Below are 27729 nucleotides of genomic sequence, written 5' to 3' on the forward strand. Positions count from 1 at the left end.
TATAGTGAAATAGACTATTTTATTGCTGCACACATGCTTACACATTTCTTCTTAAATATAATGTTGCTCTGGTAAATTTTACAATCTTCTTAATTCAGCAAGTGGCTAGTAGTAAATAAAAAGGACAGAGGCAACAAAACACAGAAAGGACACTGGCAACAGAAGAAAAATCAGAAGGTTTTTATTTTGTGATAAAATTATTTGCAGCAAGAATAAAGTGAATTCAAATCTAAGTTTTGTCCTGGCTCATCTTAATTAGAGAGCTTGCCTGCATGCTGACCATCTGCTTATGCACGCTTTTGGATAGCCCTATTTTGCCAAAAGGGATGGGGGGAGTTAAAGGATCCCGAATAATTGGACAATCTGACAGGCCTCACAGATGTGACCACTAAGTGCACGCAGACAGATGAGGCATTTGCTTGGAAGCCATGTGGACTCACACTGCTGGGGAGGCAGATCAAAAGGCCACACTGACCTTTTCTCCCACATGTACAACTGCAGCCTCACTTGCTCCACGCTTAAGGATGCAGGAATGGAATTATTCAAGAGCAGCCATATGGAAAATGCTTCCCAGCACTGCTGCTCCTCCTCTGCCTTCCTCCTGCTTTGCTCACAGCCAGTGTCCTTTAGCAGATGAGGAATCTGCAGAGAAAAGCATTAGCACATTCCTTGATAATCCTGCTTCTGCATCTTGCTCAGTACAAGCAGAAGGCAAAGGCCACGTCCTGTTCCCTGGTGGCTCCGTGCAAGCCTTGTGGGCTGTCACAAACCACTGCTGTGGAAAGCTGACTACAAAGATGTCAGAAGCGGAATTTCTGCTGGAGGAGAAGAGATGTGATAAACTAAACATCCTGCTTATGTTCAGTGTTATCTTCAGCCATATATAGAGGAGAAACACAGGGGAACTGAATCAGCTGCGTTAAGCTGCTGGTTTTTGCAGCAGGCTTTCATGAGCCTGACACTCCACTCAGCAAGAAAACAAGCAGTTCTTTCACCCTTCTTCTTCCAAAATATATGGGACTTCCTATTAAAGCTTCCTCAACAGCCCTTCCCCTCCCCATGTACCTTCATCAGTACAGCTGTGCTGGGCTCTTTGCTGGTCCTGTCAAAGACACACTGGGCTTAGAGGTGGACATGGAGGTACATTCCACAATCACACAACAAATGCACAGCTCCTCTCCACGTCACCGTCCCAAACAGAAGCACACTCCTGCTGCTTCCATGCAGCAACACACCCCTGCAGGGACACACCCTCACCCTAGTATGACTGCAGAAAACAAACCACAACAACTCCCTGCACTTCTTCACAAGGGTTTTGAAACAGAACTGAAGCACACGCTGCTTGAATAGACCTGCCACCACCATCCCCTGCCCCAGAGACTTAATCTGCAAGAGACACCACTTAAACCCAGATGACAAAGTGCATAAGCATCTGGAGTTCAGTTCTATCAATGAACCTCATCCCTGCTCCCCCCACGCCAGCTCTATCCCCAGCTTCTGTTAAGTGCAACTCAATCCTGACACACGATTTTGCCAAAGACTGGCTTTCCCCAAGCACATTGGCCAAAGCCCAGAGTCCCCTCCTCAGAATTGAGTGCAGCCTGCTTAGTGCAGGTGGTGCCCACTGCCTGCCCATGGACCTGCCAACAGCTTCAGTGCAGGACAGGCACAGGCAGTGAGGCTGCAGCTCTCACTTGCTGTGGGGTACCAGCCTCTTACCTGGTGAGATTAGCAAAGAAGGGAAACCCATCATCCCAATACATCCACACCTGAAGCAAGTCCCTGCCAAACCCTGGATCTCCAAACTCTTTAGCCATGAGAGGTACCACCACCATTACAGAAAACAACACCCTGAAGCTGCAGGGGATCCTTGCCCAGTTCCCACATCCCATAATAAAACGACACCTGAAACAGTATATTTCAAGCTCTTGCCTCATGAAGCAACCAAAATGATTGTACGAGTTGGTTATGGCAGCCCAGAGCCTGTGCAGGATTCTCCATGTGCTTCACTCAATGCCTCTTCTCCCTCCCAAAGCACAGCACGGGAAAGAGTGCCCAGCATGTGCCCTGGAGACCTGAGACTCTCCCAACACACCATTCCAGAGATGGACAGCTCCAAAGGCAGCCTGTTTGGCAAGGCAAGCTTTATGCAGGGTTATCAGCTGCTGATTAGTGCCAAGGAGAAGGAACACCATCACCCTCATTAGGAATCCAGGCAGACAACATGAGATAACACGACCTACTGCAGAATACAGATGCAAAAACATTCATTAGTACAAACAGTGAATTTCCTGGAGGACAATGAAGCTACATGGCTCAAGGCTGAGCAAAGCCAGAAGGTCACAGAGTGGGACAGCAGCCCTGTGAGAGACCCAAAAGGCCCCTTTTCCTTTTAAAAAAGATTTCCAGTGACCCCTCTTCCCAGACCCACCAGCAAGTCAGCCTTGCCCTACCACAATGAACAAAAATAAAGGGAAAAGTGCTGTTTCCAAGAAGAAGGTGTTTCCTTCCCCTCTTAAAAAGGGCTGCTCTCCCTTCTTTTGTGCATTGAAAGCTACTGCTTTCTAAGAATGGAAGAATTCTGGTCTCTACTGTATTCCCAAAGATGCTTGTTCAGAAAGCTTTTAAATTCTGAGCACTTCAAAGCAATGAAAAGCTAGGGAAGACCTGGAAATCACTTTGTTTTGGTTTTTTTTCCATCTAAGTACTAAAATAGCAGGTGAAGACAGTGCCCTCCACATAGCCAAGTACCTCTGTGTCCCTGTTAGGGAAGCACTGCCCACTTTTGCCAGTCTTATAATGCTGACAGTGACAGTGCTGAACTCCTTTCCCATATACTTATTAAGAGTTTAATCCAGTTTTCTTCCTCTGCTGCTGGTAATTCAACAAATATTCTGGCATGAGCCAGTTCCAGAAGTGTGTTGTTGAACCACAGAACGGGATGGGTCCTAACCCCAGGCAGTAGGAAGTCCCCAGAACAGCTCCCTCACCATTCCCAACAGCTCACAGTCTCCTCTTTGCACTGTATTGTACAAAGGAGCAGCTACTGACTTAGGCTGAGCTTTGGGAGCTATTTCTGAAAGGAGAAACAAAAAAAACCCAAGTAAAACCAAACACAAACCAGAAATGCGAATGTCCAGACACAAATAAATTAAAAAGAAACCATGCCTGAAAGTGGATGGGAAGGAGGACCAAGAATGGGAAGCGGGACATTCAGACTCAGATGTTCTTGCACTCCAAGCCAGCGCAGCAAGGGCTGTGCAGCTGCATTTGACAGGCAGGGTTTGCACACATCAGCATTCGAGCCCTATACTGGCCAGGAGGTTTTCTAGAGCTTCAAGTTTCTGGTTGGCTTCCTCAATGGCACTGTAAGTCTGCACGTTGCTGGTGATGTGGAAGCGGATGTCATCGACCAGAGGGATGGAGTCAGTCTCCTGCCGCTCCTCCACAGCCTCCGCGTTCTCCTTCACAGCAGCCGCAAACTCCTCCAACTCCACCAGCTGCACCAGGAAGACAAGAGAACCATTAGGAAGACAAGAAGACAGGTAAAGAGATACCAGGGGTTGGGATAATGGTCTCAGACAGTTAAGGGATCCCACAGAAGAGAAAAGAATGCTAGAGTACATGGAGACCCAAGTCTTCCTACAGACACCACTTGAAGATGCAGCCTGCCATCCATCCAAAGGAGGCACTAATACCCCAACAATAAACAGTCTCAGCTGCAAGCAACCTGCACCTCCCACAATGCCCTGTAACACCCTCTAACTAAGCATCCCTGGTTCTGGTATTGGGGCACAGGCACATGCACAATATTCCCCCCAAAAAGGTTTCCTGGCAGGAACCAGGAGATGTTGCCAGACACTTTTGGGCAATGTCCTGTAGCAGAGAAGCCAGGGAGTGCTTGCGCCTGTTTCAGAACTGGGAGCCACAAATGACTATCCCCCCTTGACTCAGCCTCACCACCACCAGCATGGCAGCTGCTCTGCTCTGCACTCAACCTGACAGAATTGGGTCACCCATGAATGATTCTGTATCAGGTTCCCCAGGAACGTGTGGTGAGCTGAAGGGTGAGAGGCAGCTACCATCTGTCTATGCTACTGAACTGTGCCTGGGCACAGCAGGTTGCTGAGCCTTACTCTGCTACCACACTGACAAAATCTCTCCCTGCTGCCATCAGTGCATCTCCACAGGATGCTGGCAACCACTGATGTCTGAACATCAGCTGGGGTGGCTCTGTCTGTGCCAACACCCTTAAGAAGGCACACTGCCAGTGCTAGGTCCAAGGACTCCCACTCAAACTAGAGGTGGGGAATGCAAGGGGAACATACAAGCAAAGCCATATCCTGATGACTACTTGGGATATTCAGCAGCTTTCAAACCCTTCTTCAGAAGCCAGACTATGGGTACAGGCTATGTCTGTCATTCCCAAGCTATACACTGAACAAAGTAACAGCTCCAGAACCACTTCCTTCATTGTTTTCTCATGCCAAAAATAATTTCACACCTTTCAAGCTGCAGGTGAAAATGTTACATTCCCATGTGAACTGTACAAGCCATTTATAAAGATCTGTCTCAGGATAAAAACCCTTCATAGATGCTAGTTTATCCTTCCATATGGCAACTTTCTAAGCTATAATCATTCAGGATAACACTTAAATGGAGCCCCATAAGGAAAACTTCAGTGTTAAATTCATTACTTCTTGCTGTTTGACAGCAAAGTATACCCTGAGCAAACCCCTACTATTTGATTTGTCATCCTCGAGGAGATCAGAGGTCACATTGATTTCTCCTATCTAGAGCATCATGCCAGGAAGAATTCCCCCCAGCCAACACCAAAAAACATTTCCTGCACAGAGCTCCCCTACACACATCTTTGGGTTCTCCAGGCTACAGCTGGTGTATTCAGGGAACACCACAGCTACTCTGGGCACAGTGGCTGAAAGTTCAGTGAAAATCACCTGCCCCTGGTACTTGCAAAGCTTTTCGGGCAACTTCTCACCCCACATTCCACAGGGATGTGCTAGACAGGGACCAAAATTTGGCTTATTGTGGTGACATCAGGTACTGCCACACTCCTCCTCCTCTGTCCTAACTCACCATGTGCTTTGCTCCTTAACTGCTGCTCATTTTCAGGAAGCACATTAATCCAGAGAGGACAACCACTAACTACAGACCAAAGTACAACCATTCAATCTGCTGTCTCTGTGGCTCAGATATAGGGGCACACGTGGTCACTGCCATGGGGAGTGTTTTGGTACCTTCTCGATGATCTTGGCCATGTACTCCGTGCACTGGTCCTCCAGCCGGGTCAGCTGGAACAGCTTTGCAATCCTCCAGATGCTGATGATGTTGTCCTCGTCGAGGATCTGTGCCAGGGCCCTGCCGCAGAGGCGCTTGAGGCCGGGCAGCAGGTACATGTCTGCCACACACAGCACGTCGTAGGCGTTCTCTGGGGACAGCTGGCAGTGCACAGAGGGGAGTTACTGCCCAGCCCTGAGCACACTGCTTGTCACTGGAAACTAACGTGTTGTTTGGCCCATTACTGGACAAGTGCTAACTACGGAGAGACAGGAGCTCTGTCTTTCAGGCTACGTCTCCCACTCAGTCACCCCAGAGGAATTTGAAGTGCAGCAGGGAGTTTCTCATGCTGCAGGTAACCCCTGTAGCTAAGCACAGGGCTGTGCTGAAACACCAAAGTGCACTTGGCTGCTAAAAAATGTTCAGTGTGACAGTGGCAGGAGGTTGCTTTTACCAGACATACTTCCAAGAGACAAACAGAAGAGGCTGGCAGGACAGAGAACCTTGTCCCCACATTTTTCCTCCCATTTTATACTGCTGGACTCACATTTTGTGAAAAACATGCAAAATTCTCTTAAGTTTCTTCCTCAAACTGGTTCTGCTAACTCAGCTAGCACAACCTCCCTGGCAGAGAGGTACATTCAAGGACAGAAAACTGAACACAAAATAAACTGTAGGTGAGGCCCACCTGGGTAAGAACATATTTTGCACATCAAATACTAGTGGAGCTCTAACATGAGTTCCGACTCCATTAATGCACCAGATGCTCAAACTGAAACTGTTGTGAATGACCTTTAACATTTTAAGGCTCTTGAGAAAGAGGACCACCTTCCCATTTCCCTCTTGGGTACTTGCAAGTGATCTGAAGATAAAAAATGTTGTAGATTAAGTTGGAGACACCACCTCCAGCTTCACTCAGCCTCTTCTCCCTGGCTGGGCAAATCCTATTTTCGTCAGCTATCTGCGTCACTAACCTGGAACTAGAGCCTCTCTGTTCCTGCTAATGTGAATTGCAAAGAGCTCAGTTACCTACACCCACTGTAACAGTGGATCTGCAGGACACAGCATGCCCTGGCTGCACAGGAGGCAAGGACCCTTGCATTTAGAGACCAAGCCACACTGCTCTGGATGGAGGAATGGTAACTGGTACAGCCTGGCCCACTCTCTTGATAACTAGTGAGCAGCAAACACACTGCTGTGCACATCTATATCTAGATCCAGGGTTGTTCCCTCTGACAACTACAAATAACTGATTTTTTTCTTCCCCCACAGCTGTCAGCATCTGTGTTTGGAGAGACAGCTCCCAGCAAGTGGCCCAGCTGAGAAACACCCTGCAGCAGCTGGGCAGAAGAATGCAAGATGTAGGAGAGCCATGCCATGAAGGCTGTATGCACATGGGGTAACAAAGCTCTTGGGGTTATTAACCAAGTGCTGCTTTGTCCCTTCATAAGCTGCAGGAACCTCAGGAGTTGGAAGTGTTTGAGCCAGTAGTATTGATGGCTGCAGCTCCGAACTACTTCATCAAGGAGAACCTGGCAAATGTTCCTCCAAGAACTGCCCTCGAGCCTACCCAAGTATTCTGATCAGCAACTTGTCTTTGTGCCTGGAACCCTTTATGTCCTCTGCACACTCTTCCCCTTAACTGCAAACACTGTCACTACTGCATGGCAGAGAGACACCATAAATCCTTTGTAAAGAGAAACATAGAACTGAGAGTGCTGATACTTGGCTGGAGAAACACAAGGCAGGGAGAACACTCCACATGTAAATGTGGAACTTAAACTATATTCCTGTCTTCCTGACCATTTTTTCTGGTAGTTACTCATGACAGGTGAACTCTCTGCAGAAGCTCACATCTTGGCTGCTCGGTTTGAAGCCCAAGCTATGTACCATTCTGCACACAAAACATATGAGTAAGATCCTTTTAACTCCTACACATTATTGCTTGTCTGTCTTCCTGACCCAAGCCCAGACAGGGCACCTGAGGCACCCCTTGGAAAGCAATAGCTGCTTGGGAAACATCCTTCCTGTGAGTCATCATGAGGAGGGAGGCAGACTGGAGGTGCAAGGAAACAGGGTCAGGCTGCAGTGCAGTCACAAGGTCAGGAGGATCTTCAAGCAGCTTTGTTCCCTCTCTGCCTGCCTTTTCAGCAAGTGGCTGAGGGAAGAGTGCAGGCAAGTGAAGGACCTGCTCTCTGGCATACCAGTGGCAATCCTGCCCTTGCTGCCTGCCAAACACACTCCCCACTTCTACCCGGAGGTGAACAGATCAGCAGAAAAAAAAGGTCACAGCTGTGTGCACTCTCTGCATGTGCACCCAACCCAGAGCACAAGCACTGCTTGGGGGAAGTGACACTGGCAGGTGCAGCAGCATCTCCAGTCACTGCCCTGATGCCAGAATGTGTTCTGGGATCTTGCAGCAAGACCAGCTGAAAGCATTTGCCACAAAACCAAAGCAGGAAGCTAATTAAATGCTGGGATTTGCTGCACCTTCCATTAGGCTGAAAACTAAGTGGGTGAGGGCTCTTTTGTTACTGCCTGTGATACTGAGCACAGCAAGGCACTGGTCTCCCAGTGGAACCTTTGCCCACCCCAGTGATAAATGACAGTGGAAATAATGACTTGCTACAAATGGAAAAGTAGGCTATGATGCCAAAAGTAAATAAGCAGAATCTCTCAACCTATCCACATCTCCAAACATGTTCCATCTGCCATCTACTGGCAGCTGCTTCCCTTATCTCTCCACGGAGTTCAAGAGGTAAAGCTGCAAAGCCCTGTATTTATCACGTCAATAAACAGCGTGCAACCTAATTTCCACATTTTTATTATGGGATAAAAGACTAGGGATTTGCTTCCTGAACATCATGCACATGAACTACAACCCTGCCTGGCTAACAGTGCATCCCAGTAAGTGGATCCCTGAGACAAAAGTGAGGTAGCACAGTAGGCCAGTGAAATTTAAGAATAAACATGCACACCCTGCTCCAGATTTAGAAAAATACTGAAAACACCTCAGAGCTAACTAGCACTGGAGGAAGGATCAAGGCTGTCCTCACCTCTGTATCATCACTGTAGATGTAGTAGAGGACCCGGATGAAGATGTCTTCTGAGATGTTGTGCAGAGTCACCACAGGGATGCTGGGCTGTGTCTGTAGCTCCTCACTCTCACTGAAATGATCCTCAAGGAGGGCTTTGAAATAATCACTGCGACCACAGAAAAATGCCTGGAGAGGAATGAAAAACCAAAACACTGGCATCTTGCTCACTGCACCAAACCAAAGGGCACTACTAATTTGGTGTCAGAGCAGCTCAAAGATATTTCAGAAGTTCAGATTCTGTAACTTTGATTTTCCCTACATTTTGAAGCTATATCTCCAATATTTTTCCATACCTTATTCTACCCATGCCTACCCACAGAACCACAAACACAATTGGTAAATTCAAGAGATTCGAAATTAGCATGGCCCTACGGCAGGAGCTTGAGTTGAGGTTGGATCTCAAAATTCATTCTTACAGTTGTTCATCTGCAGATCAAACTTTCCTTCTCCAGACACTGAACTCATAAGCCAGCAGCAGCAGATTTTGCAGCTGTGAATGCTGTAGCTGAATTTATAAATTTATCTCCACACGTCTGCAAGAAAGGCAGGCTCTGCTGCTTTGTTAAATGCTTTAAATGCAGTTTTCCAGCTGAATCAAGGCTGCTACTGCAGAGTGTATCCAGCATAGAAGGAGTGGGGGACACAAGTAGACTAGATTCATAGCAAAAAGGGAGGAGAAGGAAGTACAGCACAAGCACATACCTTATGGCACAAGAAGTTGTAATCTTCCACCCGGAAACACACGTCAGGACAGCTGTTGAAGTTGTCAGTGCTGTCAAATGGCAACTCCCCAAAACCAACCTAGGAAGAGAAACCAGAAAACCCTTCCTTTAACACTCTTGCTTTAAACATGCTCAGGGTTCCAAGTTCAGACTTTTTTGTTTTCCCAGAAAATGCCGTCCCTCTACTCCCTCAGAGCACCAGAGATGGTCTGAACACAGATTCCAGTGTCCGGAAATGAAGACCTTGCACTGCTAATAAGGGATATTCCTGGTACAAGTTACAGCTGCCTCCTTTATCCATGGAAATTTCCTGGTTCTCCATACGCCTTTGGAAAGTGTTTCTCTGCTATCTAACATGTGGAGGTGAAGTTTACCTCACGCAGCAGGTATTGCAAGCATACTGGAGCTTAGGACCAGTCTTTTACAGGGTACATGTAATAATGTATAGATTACATCCATGTATACACCAGTTTGAAATGGTCTGGCTACAATTACTGCCTCACTTGAATAATCCAACATTGCTAAAGCACATTTTAGATTTTTGATTTGCAGCCAAAGATAGTGTTGTTGCAGTATTAATACTCAAGTGAATTATTTTAACAACAACACACCTCCACCCAGTCCCACATGCCAACAATGACAGCACACACCAAAAAAAAACCCAACCTGTTTGCCGTATTTTTTTTTTTAATTGACACTTCCAAATATTTTCCCTTTCACCTTATTCTATATACAGTGTAATTCAACTGTAAAAAAAAAGTTTATATTCACAGTCATGCAGCCAAGACAATCTCTGGAAAAAAAAGTTTCCTCTGGTTCTTGCTTTCCATACACATGCCCCTGGGGTACCTGGGACAAGGAATTTATTCCTGCTGTCTTTCATCCAGGAAAATTACATTCCAAATTTGCACCCAGGAAAACCCTGAGCTGACGATAAAGACCAGACTCACAATAGCAGACTGTCCATTTCCAACCCACCTGCTTCCAACCTGACTTTCAGCTCTACTGAGGAGCCAGATGACTCTTCCCTGCTGAGCTAAACAAAGACACAGACTGGAACACACTGGGTGGGAGCTCTCAGCCAGGCTCAGTGAGGTTTCTCACAGAACAGGTTCTTGGATGTGGCAAGGCACCAAGGTGGCAAAAGCTCACACCACCACTGACCATGGCAATCTGGACCCATTTACCACACTCCTTGTCCACAGCAACAGTTGGCAGCTTCTGATTCCTAATCACAGGAGAAGTCCAGTGATGCAAATCTTGCACATGGCTGTTGCAGTAATGCTGACTCTCCATAGCACTTCTCTACTGCAGTCCTGCTCCACAGGGCAACTCTTATTCCAGAAGAGATGCAGCAATTCAAGGAATGTTGCCCACCTGATCTATCACCTGCTTTTCATACAGCTGCCACACAAAGGGCACCTCCAGCACTGAAGATGAGATGAAATTGTCCCATTTGTAGATTCCCCAGGCTGCTATTTTACTACTATCTGTGTCTCACGTTTCAAGGGTTTGGTCCTTGGTCCCAGCCAGGGTCCACAGCCTCACTCTGTGGCAACGTGTTACAAACACCAGTATCATGATGCAACTGCCTGTTCTGTTTGCCTTGCTGTTCTCCTCACCCTATGCCCACAGCTTCCACATCCTCTCCTACAAATTCTGACGTGAATCTGAAGGCTACAGATCTGCAGACAAATCCCAGGTAAAACAAACCTAGCAACAAACTTTGATAAGATGCCACTCTGTGGCATAGGAATATTAATTGAGATAAACACCACGTCTCCTACATGCATCCCTTCTTTGCTTTCCTTTCACTGTCCAAAGGTAAATATCTAAAAGGAGTCCATCCCTCTGGAATGGATATGGGAGTTTTATTTGTCTCAGAGTTTGTCTCCTGAATTCCAAATTCCTCTGGGCTCAATTTCCTGCTTCTAGCCCTGCCTGGTCCCCACTCTGCTGCTCAGATTTACAAGGTCATTTTCAATTCCTATTACAAAAGCAGGTTCATGTCTTTGTTTCTCCTATTCAGCATGAAGTGGCTTTGCAGAATTTTCCCTTTTACTCTCCTTTCAAGTCCCTACTACTTCTACTCTCCTCCCTTGTTATGCTTGAGGAATCTAATCTCCTTTGCAGGATCTCCCTGCAGAAAATTGGCTTATTCCTCCCACTACCCCTATTCATACAAGCTCCTTCACAGGCCTCTGTCCAGGCAAAGCACAGCTGCCAAAGTCAAGTATTCTGCCCAGGAAGCACAACACAGTCCAGCCTACAAGGTGCAAACACATCCACAGTAACTCAATCACCATATAGAAATACTCTCAATACTCTCACTCTCCACCATCACATGTGGAGGACCAAGTCTTTGCTGCTACAAATTTCCTATTAAGAGCTTAAATAGAAATGTTGCTGGAGGCAAAAACATACAAAACAAATCAGTGGCAGCAATTTGTACCTTGGCCAGATTATCTCAGCAAGAAAATTGTAAATAAATTACAATACAAAATACAGGGGTTGGTGATCCAAGAGAAGATTAGCAGCTTGCAACCAGATGCAAGTGGATTGGATACAAAAAAAAACTAAATTGGAAACATATTGTAAATATTTCAGTTAATCTGCCTCTGCCAAACAGGCAAAGCAAAGCACAGGAGTCACTGCCATGGACAAGCACAGTACACAGGTGCAGACAGACAAGATGGAACCCACCTACTTGTTTCAAACTGCTCTTCCTATGCATTATAAGATAAGTTTTACCCCAAAAGTGGCAAACGGTCACTTTTTTGCAGCCACACCAAGTGTCAACATGGATGGAAAGAACAGTATTTATTTCATGGCAAACTCTGACCCTTTTAAGTCTGATTTCATCTTGGTTTGGAACATAAGATCTCAGTTAAAAGGTAATTGAAAAACAATTACAAGGAAACCATGTGCCTACAGTGTCATATACTGGAAGCCCTGGAGTCTGCAACTCAGAGGTCACCTGGCAGATATGAAATGAAGAACCAGGCAGACAGTGGGAAGCCACATGGGTTTTGACAGTTGCCTGGCTTTTCATGGTATTTTACTTAAATCCGTCACTGCTAAATTTTATTGCAACAAACTGAGGAAGCAGCTGTTGTGGACAGAAAAATCCTGGCCATTACTACCTTAAAACAAAACAGAGACAACAACCACACTTGTAAAAGGAAACATTGGGGGAAAAAAAAAGGCTTTCAAACACAAACAGGAAAGAGAAACAAGGTACCAGAATAATAAATGTGTTTGAGATTTCAAAGAATAGACAGCTATCACTCCAGAAAATAATAATGAGCTGTAACTGGATATCATTATTGCTTCAGCCATGTAACAATATGTAACAGCCTACATCAGCCAAGTATCAAAGACATTACATGCAAATTATTTGTTTATACTGAAACAGAAAGCTGAGTACATCCCCATTTCATATAATACGGCATTACATGACATGCTGCAGCTCAAAATGTTTCTTGCCAAATTCTGGAAATGCTGGCTTTTATCCAGAAGCCAAATACCTATTTTGTTCTGCATAGGCTGGAAAAAAAAAATAATGTATGTTTCTCTTGAGAACTTGGATGTCTGTGCGTGACTATGCAGTTGTTCCTGACATTTTAGGCTACACAGCTTGTATACTATTCCTTGTATGGCAGCAAACCCTGCAAGAATGAGGATGTGTAATGCCTCTGTTCCAGAACAAAGGTGCCCAATTCACAGAATTTAACAATTTGAAAACAATAGAATAAGAGAGAAATGGCAAACAAACAAAAACGAACAAACAAAAAGTACCTAGAGAGAGAAAAATGGGAATCTTTTAGAATTTATCAGTCTTAAACAAAGCACCCACACTTGTGCATGGCACACAGATTCTCTAGTGAGCAGGTGTGTGTGCCCATTCCCTCTTCACTTGTACAGCTGTAATAACTCTAATGATGCCTTCATGCCAATCAATGAACACAGCAAGGAAACCACAGCTCACAATTCACAGCACTGTCAGATGATTACATTATTCCAAGTTTCCTCTTTTCCTTCCAGCTCCTATTCTACATGAAAGAATTAAGAAGGAAAGTGTTCCTAATTCTAGAAGAACAGCTTAACAGGAGTATGCCATCAAGGTCTGGAAACAAGCAATCAAACAGGAAGTATTCTTTTTGTTTGTGAAGTGACTTAAAATGTAGGTAAATCTCACTGTTTTGGGGTCCGTGATCCTTTTTTTAATTCCTGGGGAGGTAATCTGAAGCTTATTTATAGTATCACCTCCCTTTAAAGCCTGCAAACATACAGAAAAGCATATGGAAAGCCACAAAAAAATGTACAGCTATTTGGAGGAGAAAGGTTACACAGGAGAGATTTCTAAATCGGTAGTTGTAAACTCGATGGAGAAAAACTCACTCTATAGTGAAATATATCTGAAAAAAGCCAGCACAAAACATGTTGGCTTATTAAGGTAAGAAACTTTATCCATGTACACACACACACACACTCTCACTCTCTCTGCACCAGGCAGGTTTATTTGGCAGGGAACAGAGAGAGAAAGGCAACAAAACTTGCTACATCACTCAGTCATACAACCTCTGGACACAGCATCCACCTAAAATGAGTCCATGTTATTAAACACAGCGGTTGGTATAAGAAAGAGGAAACAAAGGACATACATAAGAGCAAAATAAATCTGCTGATATTACAGAAAACACCAGATGCAGAAAGAATGAAGAAAAATAATAGTTTTCCTGTTCTGCAAATGGGAGAGAAGATCTACGTATACAATCCTAACTAACAATATGATGGTATTTTAACATAGTGATCATCAATCTGGGGGGCTATTTCTGAGGGGCAAGACATAGTTGGGAAAAGCAGATCTATGGCCAGTCAAGTTAAATTCTCTTCAGAGGGACTCATATTTCTGCTGGAAATATTATCAGGGTTTGGAAGCATCTCTTCATTGCAGTGTGTCAGCTCCCAGCAAGAAGCCCAGCAAGCCATTTTCCACCTATATATCCCTTTGGGTACCAAAGCCTGCTGCTACAACATTTCTAATTCTCAAGAAGGATGGCAAAGAGAAGAGCTGGGGGCCTTGTCCCATTGGTATTCAATGGGGAAATCCCCACCAACCACATGGAAAGGGTTCTATTTACCAAGATCCCCGCTGGGGGGAATATCCAAGGGGAAAGACCAGCACTGACAGCCTCATTACACAATTTTATGGCATTTCCAAGCAATAAAAGCCTTTCACCATTTGAAGCACCAGGAGACAAGCAAGCACTGAAGCCTATATAGCAATGATGTGAGTGGACACAAGTGAGCAGATATCCCAGCCCCACAGAGCCCACAAGGAGTAGAAGTGCTCCCTACCCGCAGTTCAGCTGGCAGGGCGCAGTCTGCCAGGAGAGCCAGATCTTCCTGCAGCCGGCAGTTACCTGTGGGCTCAATCGTCAGCACTTTCACACAGGTCCCTGGCTTGGAAGAGACTGGAAGAAGCAAAAAAACAAAAGAGCAGAGATGCCTGAATTCCTCTACAAACATTCTCTCCCATTTAGATAAAAGTCACTCCAGGAAAACCAGCGTTATTGCTGTTCAGCTTTTACTGCAAAACACACACGATTTTTCTACGCACACACACATTCAGCACCCCTCAGTACAGCCAGTGAGCAGGGCTAGAAGGGGATGCATGTACTGTTGTCTCTTCTCAAACCTCCACTGAATTCCTTATGCTGGAATATCAACTGTGGGAAACAAAGTTGTCACAGGCACATTTCAAGCCCAACTTGCTCTTTGGGATCCACGTCATCAATTAAGGACCATGGATCAAGTTGCCCTGATCCCTGTAGGAGCCACTTATACACTGGCCTCCCCAGTCAACCACTCCTACAGCTGACAGTGTCACCTAAGGTAAAGCCCATGCCAGGGAGTTTTTAAGTTAATCTGCTTCCACGCCTCTCTGCTGTCACGTGCTTTCCACCGGGTCCCATTTCAGCTATGCCATCCTGATTTCACTGCAGAGAACAAAGGGATTTATTCTTGTTTAGTCAATAAGTTCAGCAGGTGCGAGTCTGTCCTCTACTCTCTGTTTGTAGATCCCTAAAGCACAAAGACCCCAAAGTACCCAGACTCCTGCATGTGCCTGAACTAAGCATCACTATCATCAAAGAGCTCAAACAGAGCCTTCAGAGACAGCAACTTCATTTGTCTTTTTCAGACATAGTGTGTCTTCCTGTCTTAACAAATCAGCCTACACAACAAAACAGCCCAAAAAAGCAAAAACACATGATCATACTTCAGTGGTCTTGCTATGACTAAAGTTGTTGCGGAGCTCACAGAAGCCAACTCTAACTTCAAACCAGTGGCAGCCCAAAATAGACGCACTGTGATACAATGCTGCTGCCAGCAGAGCCTTTCCTGTTTCTGGCTACTGTGCTCACCACCTCAGGTTTGTTCCCAGGTCAGCATGGTTTGGGGGGAGAACTGGAGCACGTAAGACATTCAAGAGTCCCTGGATACAAGGAAGCATGTGAAAAAAGATGGAGCACCACTGGAAAATGCAAAGTTGTGGTGAGGAAGCCTTAAGATACTGTTGGGAGCCAGAGAGACACAGGGTTAAGTCTGAAGCATTCAGAAGAATTTCTGACAGGTATGATTCACCACAATAAAACCCCTCACAGGTGAATCACGCCACCTTGAGACCTCATTTCTCCTGACATTTTGCACAGCATTACATGAGCTCCATCAGATGACTCCATTGGGTCGTGGGCGAAACAAGACCACGATGTGACACAAAACAAGATCTCCACCCCCTCTCCACATCACTGCTGCACCCTTCAAATATGCCACCACTGTACCTCTCCATAGGCTGCATATCCCAGAAAGATTTCTGGAAAGGGAAGGATAATCTACCAGTACAAAACAGTCGGGCACCATGATTGCTATACACAAAGCTCTCCAGCAAGGAGACAGGCTGCCCTGTTAGCACGAAATCCTACCCTCAGATAGATGACTTCAGGGTAAATAAGCTAAGAGGAGGCCTGGCACCAACACAAACCAGACTGAGTGCATTTTCTCAGAGAGCCTTGACCACTTATACATCAGCATGAGAGAAGGAAATGTCTTACTTCGCAATTAGAAATTCTTCAGGGCAGAGAGAAACATCTGTATTGCTGTAGTACTTATTGTAACAGTCACCAGATCAGGCTCTGTAAGTGCTAATGGATCCAGCAAGCTTTAAGAAGGCAAGGCAAAGAGCTCTTCTCCTGGGATGCACAGAGCATCTGTGCACTTTCCCAGTGACACAAAAGAACAGTGATTTTTCTGAGAAGAAAATCTATTCAGACACTGCGTTTTTCAAATCCAAGGGCACAGCATTTGGTGTCACACAAAAATCTTTCCTAACAGAGACAACAGAAATCAAAGTTGTGAAATAGGAATAAGCTGCTGGCTGCCAGCAAGCAGCAGGGACCACGAAAGAGGAATGCAAGAAAGACGAATGAAGGGGTTTCTGAGAAAAGCAACATAAACAATGCAAGGAGCTGGAGGGAATAACCAGTGTGGTTGAGCTTGAGACTGGGTTTCCTCCCAGTCTAGCACAGCTGTATAGCACTGACCATCACCTACCAACGTATCAGCTGCCTTGGTTTTCCTGGTCAATACTTTGTAGTGTTCTGGTTACATTGAGCCAATGTACCACAAAATGTAAGAGCCACAAAAAACCACACTAAACTCCCAAAACCTTCAAAATGATGCCACACTCAGATACATCTTCCCAATGGCACAATTAGCTACAACCACAGATTCTGCACATCCAGTGTCTTTGCTACAAAGGCAAGCATATCAAATTTGCTCTCACCCTTTTTGCCCTAAAACTTGCTTAAGTAACTGCAGAACATTTATTTTCTAATACATGCACTTCTAAAGGAAGAATTATGGCTTATTCTGGACAAATTGTTTGAGCTCTTCCAAACACTGCAGTAGTTTTTTCTTGTTATAGCCACAATGTACACACAAAGGAAAATAGGCAAGCATTCGCACCCAAATATATCTCAGGTGCAACAGAAGGCACTGGGTCATCCCCTTCCTATACTACTGTCTGTGCATGCCAAGATACTAAGTGCTTTTGAAATACTGATTAACTCTAGATAATGAGATTGCAGATACTGCAGTTATCCAGTGGAGCTGCAGAGGCTCGAGTTCATGTTGTTTTCTTGTTTCAGCTTCATAATACAGAAGCAAGACATGACCCTGCTCTACAGACCTGAATCAGAGTTCTATTCCACAGCAAGCACTTGGAACAGACAGAGGTTTCTAACACATTCAAAGGAACAGTCATGCTTTCTCAAGTGCCAGACACAATGTGATCTAAGATCTTTCCAATTTTTTAACTTCTGTAACTCTTACATATATGCCTTTCTGCAGAATCAAGTTTTCCTGGCTTCCACATGAAATTTAAGAAACAAACTTTTAACAGTTGTTCTATTTCTTTGAATCCAACCTGTCACAAATAAAAATCAAGCCTAGTACTTCCATCAGTGCTTTAAACCACCCATTGATTGTCTTCTGTCAGGCCTCAAAATGGAAAAACTGTTCCCCCCCAAAGAACACAGAAGTTAAATGATTTGTCCAGTGCTTTTGTATTTCCAAGTGGTGCTTCTATCTAAAACGTCCAATTAACCTGAAACTTTACTTCATTATTTTCCATTTGAAAACCCACCAAGAAGTCAGCTTTTTTGCAGTTCACAAATTTAAGCACCTTTTCCTTCCACACTATTATATGAGATTTTAACTAAATGAATTAAGGTGGAATGTCTCAGCTAGACCCTGGGAGAAAAAGATAAAAAGGAAAAAACAGATCTCCAGCATCTCACGGAATTACTCTGATATCAAAAGATGACACAAGATCATTTTGTTACCTGATTTCTGAGTAGTTTTTATTTTATATTCATTCACCACTCCCCTTTTCCGCTACTTATTTAATACAAACTGATACCTTACAGTTTTTATAGATACCAAGAAATGCATTTCTAACCTCTTCAGGTCCATGTTTACATTTGTGTTTATACAGCAGAAATAAGACCTGTGACACAGCTTCCATAAGGACTTGCACCCTGCATTATATGGGAGCAGCTGTACCATGGTAATCTTGTACCCCACCACCACCAAACAACTACACATGCCTAAAGAGAGACCTGCACATGGTAATATCTTCCATGTGATTTGCAGATAAGGAACTTCTTGAGCCAGAAGTATTCTATCAGTTATGCTCTGCAACTTCAGGAGGCTGAACAATCACAACTCGTATTCAAAACGAAAAGGTGGAACATGTACACCCCTGCCTCTTAGGTCAGGGAAGAAGATGCTATTGACTTTAAACTACAGACTGGAGTCTCTTCTCAAATCAAAATTAACTTGATTAAAGTAAAGGAGTTAACTCAGAGCACAGAATGAGAATCAGAAGCTTTCAGCCTGAAGGTTTTGTTATCCAGTAATTTTTTCTGCTTCGTGACTAACACCACTTGTGCTGTTTTGATTCTTCTTCACGTGTCCCTTAGCTTGATTCCAACTATTGGTTTTCATGCAATAAGCTTATGTCATGATTAGATCACAAGTTATTTGGATAACAAAAAGTCCTTAAATAGAGGATTGTTTCATTTAAGGTTTGGCACATCCACGTGTTACTAATATACATATGTTTTCAGAAATACTTCTCTGCTTTTACAAAAAGTGCTATATCTCCCTCTGCACCCATTTTGGGCCAATTATCAAAAATTTTACTTTGGTTAGGGGTCAGATAAATGCAGAAAATTACTTCTAACTGTATATATTTTATCTTTCTGGGGATTTAAACAAGCTCTCTGCTGGAAGACACTTCCCAACATATACTCCACCATGCTCAACTGAGTGTCTGGCAACCACAGCAAAGTCCTGCTGCCATGACTGCTCTACTCTAAAGAAAGCATTCAATATAAATTATAAACATGCATATGTCAGAAACCACTACAGCTGCCCTACAGAAAGGCCATGACTGAAAACTACCATGCAAAACATGGAAATTCCACAAGAGAATCATTTTCTGGAAGCCCCAAGGACACCATGAAACATCCACCATCACACTTTCCTGTTTCTCCCTGAAAGGGCACACAGGAACAGCAGAGACAACAGCAAGTCAAATGCTTACCAAATTCATAGACTTTTTTACATTTGGTCTCCAAATCATCGATGAGGTCCTGCAGCCGACACTGCTTGGCCAACCTCTTGCAATCACTGACATACTCTACATCAATATCCAGACGACCTGTCAAGAAGAAATGCACTCAGCTCTCTTAATCCACAGGACTTAGGTGTAAAAATGGCAAAAAAAAAGATCTGAAGACTTGACGACACAGAAATTCAGTAATTAGATACACTGCCTCACTTTTCAGCATCCACTCACAACTCAGTCCCAGAAGCTAAGACTGGGTATTCCACCACCACCCACTAGTTAAATCAGTAACAGTTTGGCATTTAATTCACATTTCCACTTTCCAGGGTTTACCCTAATAGCTTCATTCAAGTGTTCAGAGACCAAACAGGCTGTACAAAACATGTCTAATTCTCTCAGAAAATCAAAAAACAGCAGTACAACAGCAGCAGGCATGACTGCCACCACCACTGGCTACCCAGCTTTGGGTAAGAATAGACTTCAGGCTCATAAGTTTTCATCTCAGGATCTTTTATAATCACTGAAAATGTGGCAAGGAACATTTCTGAACACACTGTATTGGAAAAGAAGAGCCTTGAAGACAATGTTATTTTCTGGCACCACCTCCTGGCCCGAGATAGTTCAGCACTTAGCATGCCTACAATATGGCATTGGGCATTTTCATAGAAGGTTTAAGATCAACTTCTGTTCAGAAAAAATACTAGAAAGTAGTCAAAGCATTCAGCACACACAGCTCAGGTCTGCCAAACTGAAAAAGTCCTACATGGGAAACTGGCTTTTCACCACCTTAGGATACAGTTATACCAGATGACAGATTTTCCTTCCTTAAGTTAGAAATACAGTCTCCAAATCCATCCAACCAATCAAACTAAGCTGATTTTTGTTTTAATTGACTGTATAATTACTGGCAGGACAACAACTGGCAAAAGGTACAAACATCTTGGAAGAGCTGGTGATTGCTCACATTCTCCCTTTCTGCCAGCAGAGAGAATTTGTTGGCGACTCAAGCACCCAAACACTGCTGAGTGCAAGCCTGTGCCACTCAGTGCAGAGGCACAGACAGCTGCTCACCAGCCATGTATACAAACACCAGAGGGTAAAGTCATTTACCTGTGTATAAATACTGCAGAAGGGCACCAAAGGCTGCTGGGTTAATCTAAAATAAAACAAGGGAAAGTTACATTTGGAATCACCATGAATTTAACCATAAGTTTGAAACATGATCCTGAACAAGTAAAAAAAAAAAATCTTAAGTAAGAACTCACACAGTGCATCTGATTTTCTTGCTCCCCACATAACTAATGCTGCCACTCCACCTGGCTTACACAGCTCCTCACTGTCTCAACTGATACCAATCCCTCAGGTACCTCAGGGGACAGGACCTGACTAATGGAAAAATTCCAGAGACATGGTTCTGTAAAATACAGGCTCTGTAAAATACAGGCTTTTACTGATCATAAACATTTCCACCTCTTCCTAATTCCAGAGAAAAGATTTGTTCTTGTACAAAGAGAGAGGAGAGCAGTGTTCTGAGAAACTGGAGTTATGTTTGTCACAAGAGGATTTGCACCACCAGAGTCAAGTTACACAAATGTGTGCCGGAGTATGGGTGGTTAATGGACGGAATGCACTTATGGCCCTATTTAGTTCTTGTTGCAAAGGCAACAAAAGAGACTCAATTAGTGCCAATTATTGAGGTGATGTCTTCACCACAGACCACCTGTCCACCAGGAATTAGACAGACTCAACTCATCCCAGAGAGGGGTCGTGACACAGCTGGCAGATGGTAGCAGCTACCTGCTACTGCAATTAATTAAGATATGTTTGAGCCCATGACAGAGGGAACAAAGGGGAGGTATGCAGTCTGCAGCCTTTTGTTATCTCAATAAGATGCTATTTTACTGCATGAAGTGCCTTCACAAGCCCTTCTCCTCAACTAGGGTCATTCTGAGCCCCAGGAGCTATTCACTGTGGAAGTTAACCCTCAAACTGTCCTTCCTACTCACTTTCCTCACCCAGCTGGAACAGAAAAAGAAAGAAAAGAACTGGAAGCACAGCCTTGCTCACCAGTGGGTGCTTCAGCACTATCATGTTCTTCCCCTTCCATTTGGTCTCAAACATCTCTGCAAAGTAGGCGCTGCGAGCGCTGAGGATGCAGCGGTGGGCACAGAAGGATTTGCCATGAACGATGAAAACAATGTCACTCTGGTAACCCTGCTCCAGCAACCTGCAGGAACACAGAGAAGGGAAATTCATTGCAGCATGAAAAAGGAGAGAATGGAGTAACACTAGTGGGGAACATGGTACAATTAGGTCTAAATGAACAAATACCCCCGGGCATTGCAGTCTCTTCTCTGCCCAGCGGGACGGCCAGCACAGGGCTGGTCCTTCACACACTGGACTGGGATGTCTCACTCCCTTCCATAGCTCAAAAGAGTTTTGTTAGTGCCACCAGGCGGCTGGAGAATGAAACCTTCCTGCCTTAGGTGAACACCTGAATGCTGGGAACCGATTTTAAAGAGGAACTAGTTGCCCCCAAGCACATCTTTAAAAGTTAGTTCTGCTTTTAAATTGTCAGATGTCAAAAAAAGCACCGCAAAAGGGCACACTTTCAAAAAGAACTACCCTGCTACAAAGTATAATGCAACTTTCCTGCTCTCTGGGCACTCTCAGTGTGCACACTTTAACCATGTAACAAATAGGAGAGGACTTGAGGTCACCCACCCTCAGAAGAAGGAAGGATGTGACAGGCATGAAATGTAGGCAATTACCACATCAGACGTGAAGCCTTGTTTATGCCTGCATGCCCATACCTTCATTCTTTAAAAGGAAAAAACCAAAACTGCTACTTCCAGAGTTTACAGCAACCATCACCAGTGTTTCCTAATGCCCATCAGTCCTTGCATATATATCCTCACAAACATCCCCAAGAGGTCAAATCAGGTGGACATCAAGCATCGTACTCCTTCTGGAGAGCTGGACTGGTGCATAGAAAGGTGTGGGGTCACACACAGAGATGTTGTCAGAGTCTTGAATGCTGATCTCAATCTCCTGCCACTAGAACACCCTTCTTTCTAGCGTCTTGCCCCAAACCGAACAGAAGCATTAGGTTTTTACTTTTTTCCCCCCAACTGTTGCTCTTTGTTTCAATTTTAACACAAGGTCTGCTTGAATGAGAAGCAGAAATCGGTGCATTTTAGCTTTCATGTATGCTCAACCCTGCACCATCTGAGCCACAGTCACCAGGGCAGCGATAAATCACTCTACAAAATTCTACTTCCCTGGAAGACAGAATCTGATTTTACTCAAATAAATGAGTTTCCTTCCTCTCCTCTTTTCAGATTGTCAGATCTTTCCAGGACTTATTAACACTCCAGTTTCAAAGATAAAAAAAAACACAACAAGGTTTTAACATCTGTAAGTCAGTAAAAAAACCAACCAGCAAGTCTGTAATAGTATCAGTGTAGAGAAACAGCAAGAAGAAAAGCTTGAAACTATTCCTCTACTCCTGAGCAAGTTAGGCTGCCACTCAAGCTCTAGTACAATGTGAGACATGCAACCTTCAGAAGTATCTTAATAAAGTTTAATAACCAAAAAAAAAGGATTGGGCAATGTCACTGTGAGTCAGTTTGAGGCTTCTTAAAGTGCTCTGTTTCACAAATGAGAAACATTTTATCAGTGTTGAAAATTTCAGCTTGCAAGCTATAGTACCTTCAGGCCTGAAACTTAATTTCAGTTGACATACTATTCTAAATTGCTGATGTGGTTTTAGGGATCTGATTTTGGTTTGACAGTCAAGGATGACACCTTAGTGCTTCTGCTTTATAAAGACCAGCTTTCTGTTGACTCTGGACTCTGTACCAAGTCACTAGAGGCTATGCACACACACACCTGGAGATCATCCCTTAGGGCACAGAGGACATCCCTTAAGAAGCTCTACATGCCCAGGAATGAGAGAGGGTACTGATGAGTTGCCTTTCAAAGCTGCCCTGAAAAGAGCGCTCAGGAAGGCTGATGGGATGCTCTGCACACGCCTCATGTCCTTACCGCTGCAGGAAGACATCATAGTAGTCCCTCTTCATGCACTTGGCTGTGATCTGTTTGTACTCCTTCAGCAGTCGGCGGATGGCGTCACTCAGAGCTCCGTACAAACAACGTTCCCCATCAAAAGTGTTTGCCTCACACTTTGCTCCTGTAAAACAATCACAGGCACAGGCCAGCAGGCACAGTTAGATCCTTCTCCAGTGTCCCCACATGGTCACTAAACAAATATGACTTCTGGCTGCTGACACATTTCACTGTGGTCCCCTCTGCTGACGAGCATATTTACAAAAACTGAGCTTCCCTCACATGTGTACAACCTAAAGCTGCTCTCCCACAGACAAATCCCTTTCTGAAGAAGTCAGGACTTGTTTAAACTGACCCGTGTAAAAAGCCTCTCAGCATGGCTCCAGCAGTGTTCTGGGAAGACAAATCTCACTGTACTAAGAGTGTAATCATTTATTGGACTGCTAAGAGCTCTTCCTAAAAAGTATTTCTGCTTTGTATAAGACGGGAGATGCCTCCTTAGGTTAGAATCTGCTAGGAATTTGGAGGGTATTTGCATTTTCCTATTTAGAATTACACAAGTGGTTGATTAAGATGCTGGGAATGCAGTAGAAAACCAAACCTTTTGAGATGTGACTGTACTCTGGTTCCTCTGGCAAAACACTATGTACGTAGGGGAATTTGGATGCTGAGAACCAAATGGGCAGGCGCTTTGCCTGAAGAATTGGTCTTGCTTTGCTTGAGATTAGCAAAATCCCTTGCATTTCACCATTAAGTCCTGCTTACAAAGCCAGGCTATCAATAGAGTACAAGAAAGTTTTACACAGACAATTCTTCATATGAAGTACAACTCTCAGATCAGCATATTCCCAATACCATTGCACTCTCACAAAACATCAGCTGTGATTTCAGAAAGTCATGCTGCCTTGAGCCATCACAGACAGCTTCCCTTTCTGTGCATTTTCAGGATTTCAAGCAAATCAAGAAATGTCAAGCAATTTCAAGAAGCAAATTCAAGCTGCAAATGGCCAGCAAAAGGGACCATGAAGGTGTGTGCAGGGCTCCCTCTGTAGCCCAAGATCGCTGATCAGATGGTTGGTTGTAACAGAAGAAGTTTCCACAAGGGACAGTTAGAAGGACATACAATCCACACGGACCAGAGAAAGGTACTGCACCCATATCAGGACACTTTTGCTCACCATTGGCTAGAAGATACCGTACAAGCTCCTCGTGTCCACACAGGCAGGCGTAATACCTGACAACAACGAAAGAAAATTAGAGATGCAGTAGGAAGTAAATTCAGTGTTTTGGCACATCACCCCACACAGACCACAGCACTGAGCATCCCTGAGAAGCTTAGGAGGCGAACACCTCATAGGAGTGAGGAATTGCTACTGAATAGCACAGAAGCTGGACCCCAGCAACAGACTAAGCAGGATCTGTTCCCAGCAATCCTAGGCACTGCAAGGAGATCTCAAGGTCCCAGTATCTTGTCAAGGTTCAGCATCTTCTGTTGCACCACCAGTTGCCAAATCCATCCTCATTTTAAAGGAGATCATTTCATGGGCACTCAGCAGTCCACTGAATTCTCAAAAACACTCCTTGCTCCTTCTGTTGTCAGTCCGACTGCTGCACGCTATGCCAAGGAGGGAACCGCACCCACACTGGATGTACAGCAAACCCACTCCCCTAAGTTCTAGTTACAATGAGTTTTATTTTCTCTTTCACAGTCTAAGACTTTCATGATTCTCTTGCACAAGGACCTCAAACTGTCCTACTAAATAGGAGGATACTGTAGCATGCATTGCAGCAGCCAAATGTTAGTCTACCTCTACTTTGGGAAGTTATTCTGTACTCTAAATATATTGCAGATGTCTAAATGTACTTTGGAATTGTAGGGAGGTAAAAAGCTCACAGCATGTTCCTCAGCACCTCCAGGGGGATTCCTCACAACCTACTGCATGTTCACAGCCCTGCCAGACAGACTGAGATCCCACAGTCACTTGGCATTTTACCAGGCCAAGCTAAACATGCTAGAATGCCATCGTCTTTGGTGGGGAAAAAGCCTAATGTAGCCAAGAGCAGAGTGCTTAACCCAGGTAATTTGGTCACAAAACCCCACTTCCGAGCATCACTACCAGTCAAATTGGGAGACAAAGACGCATTTAGCACATCACTCACAGGGAAGAGAAGCAGAACTATGTAGCCAAAGTTCCCAAAAAAGCAGAACCTGAGACATTTTGTAACAGTGCTCGTAGCTGCTGATGCAGAGAGAGTAAAGGAGCTCTGAAGGCCCTACCCCCCGCCCAGCCAGTGCTCCAGGCTGCAGCACTCACAGGGGTGTACTGTCCCATTTATCGCGGACATTAATTTCCACATCTCGCTGTTCAAGAAGGTATCTGGAAGAAAAGGGAGAGAGCAAAGTTACAATTTCATGCAGCTACTCACTCAGTCACATTCTCCTCTTTCAGAAGATGAAGATGTAACTTCAAGTTCATAGAGTAACTTCCAAAAGTATGACAGGACCTTTCACTGGACTTGGGGAGCTGTCAGCTATGGCTGAAGGGGCATCAGCCAAATCCTTAACCCAAAGAATGGTGTTCTACAGCATGGCCTGGCAGCTCCCTTCAATCTTAAGTGGAGCACATGGGGGAAGAGGGGACTCAAACCCATCTCTAACAGGGCAGCAATCCCAAAAGAAGCCTGAGTACTTCTGCAGTACCTTCACATTCCCCAACAATACACCCAGCCTAGATGCTTACAAATAAATGGCCAATTTTACAAGGTCAAGGCTGGACTCCCATCCTGCTTGTGGCTCTTCCTGACAAAAGCAACAACATCAGTGTCACTCCAGACTGCTCTTGAATCCTGCCACTTCCTTGTCCTGCACATTTAGGCTAGATCAGATGCTGTCAACACTCCCTCTCTGACACATCTAGAAGCCGGGCTTTGCCTTGCAGACAAATCTCCTGCACAACCTGGGTCTTGTTACAGCCTGTACTGCAACAACCACATGTTAAAGTCCCTCTCAGCCTTCACCAAGACTCTCAAGTCTTGGTTTTTTATCACCCACCACATGAGTCCTCCCTTTCACTCCCTTCACCTTTCTTGTCTAGAACTTCAGGTTCCTCTGACCATATTCAACATGCCAAGCAACTCAGCTCCTTTCTACTCAGTCCCATGTGGTCAATCTGTCCCCCCTGTTCTGACAGCATTCTCAGACTCTCTTTTCTGCACCATTATGTCCATACAGGTCATCTTAAACTTCTGCAAGGCCATCCCTCAGACCCCTCTTTCTACAGTAAACCTGCAATTCACTGCTTGCAACGATTTAATCGAACACAATCACAACAAAGAACAATGTTCCCCAGACCTTACCTATCTGCACACTTATCTTTCAGTAGCAAGCACCCTGTAACAGAGGTTGCTTCTGATTATCTGGCTTATCACACACTAAGAGATGGAAGAATCAAGTAGGATATAAAGGTGAAGAACAGTTTTAGATTCAAACCACGAGACGCAGGAAAAGGACCTTGCATTCACCCTGCAGACAACAAGCCCATCTGCCTCCTGATCCAAAATCACTGAAGTTAAGCTGTGCTGCTTCGAGATGAGAAACTTGACCTGAAATTTTCATATCCCCATATTTCTCAGAGATGCTCCCACAGTCTACAGCACAAGGCGTCTAAACATTTCCATGACGACTGAGTCCCAGGGATCCAGCTTCCTACTACAAATACCATTTCCAACGGTAAAGGAAGAGCAGCTGGAGAGGAGCCTTGTGCAAGGACATTTGCCACAGGCAGCATCCACACCCACGAGTACGCAGTGTCCGTCCGACACTCAGACACCTGCCGGAACCGGGCTCACCTCACGCGAAGCTAAGCACCCCGGCAAAGACCCGGTGCACACCCAGCTCCTGGGGTGCAAACAAGCTGCATTTCTGTACGACAAACAAGCGGCCCTTTCCGCACCCCTCACCGCGGCCGCCCTGGGGAGCCCCAAGCCGGCGGCAGCCGCCCTGGGGAGGCCGGGACGATCTTCCGGTAAACACGTCCCGGCAAGGCGAAGCCGCCCCGGCAGGCCCGGCCCCGCTCGCCCCGCTGCCCAAGGCGGTTACAGGCAGCGGCGGTGCGAGGGACCCGTTCCCCGGCGCGACCCGACCCGGCTCACCGCACGCGGCTCACGTCGCCCTTCTTGCAGCTGGTGAACAGGTCGCTGGTGTCCATGGCCGGCCCAGGCCGCGGAGCGGCGGCGCCGCATTGACGCGGGGAGCGGAGGAGCGGCCGCGGGGCCGGGCCGGGCCGAGGGACAGTGGCGGCGGGGCGGGAGCGACGGGCGCTGTAAACACGGCGGCGGCACCGCCCGC

General features: G+C 45.2%; 1 protein-coding gene across 1 annotated transcript; it reads right to left on the minus strand.

Annotated features, from left to right (window-relative positions):
• On the minus strand, window positions 1-27729 carry ABTB1 (ankyrin repeat and BTB domain containing 1). Its single transcript, XM_082288960.1, has 12 exons — window positions 27534-27729; window positions 25697-25759; window positions 24560-24615; window positions 23361-23505; window positions 21381-21540; window positions 20424-20469; window positions 19290-19406; window positions 14480-14595; window positions 9099-9197; window positions 8355-8522; window positions 5259-5459; window positions 1-3500 (listed from the first exon to the last, which is right to left on the minus strand). The coding sequence occupies exons 1-12, from the start codon at window positions 27587-27589 to the stop codon at window positions 3294-3296; spliced, it is 1434 nt and encodes a 477-aa protein (XP_082145086.1). The 5' UTR covers window positions 27590-27729; the 3' UTR covers window positions 1-3293.

Source organism: Coloeus monedula (genome assembly GCF_965178545.1).
Source record: "Coloeus monedula genome assembly, chromosome: 11".
NCBI lineage: Eukaryota > Metazoa > Chordata > Aves > Passeriformes > Corvidae > Coloeus > Coloeus monedula.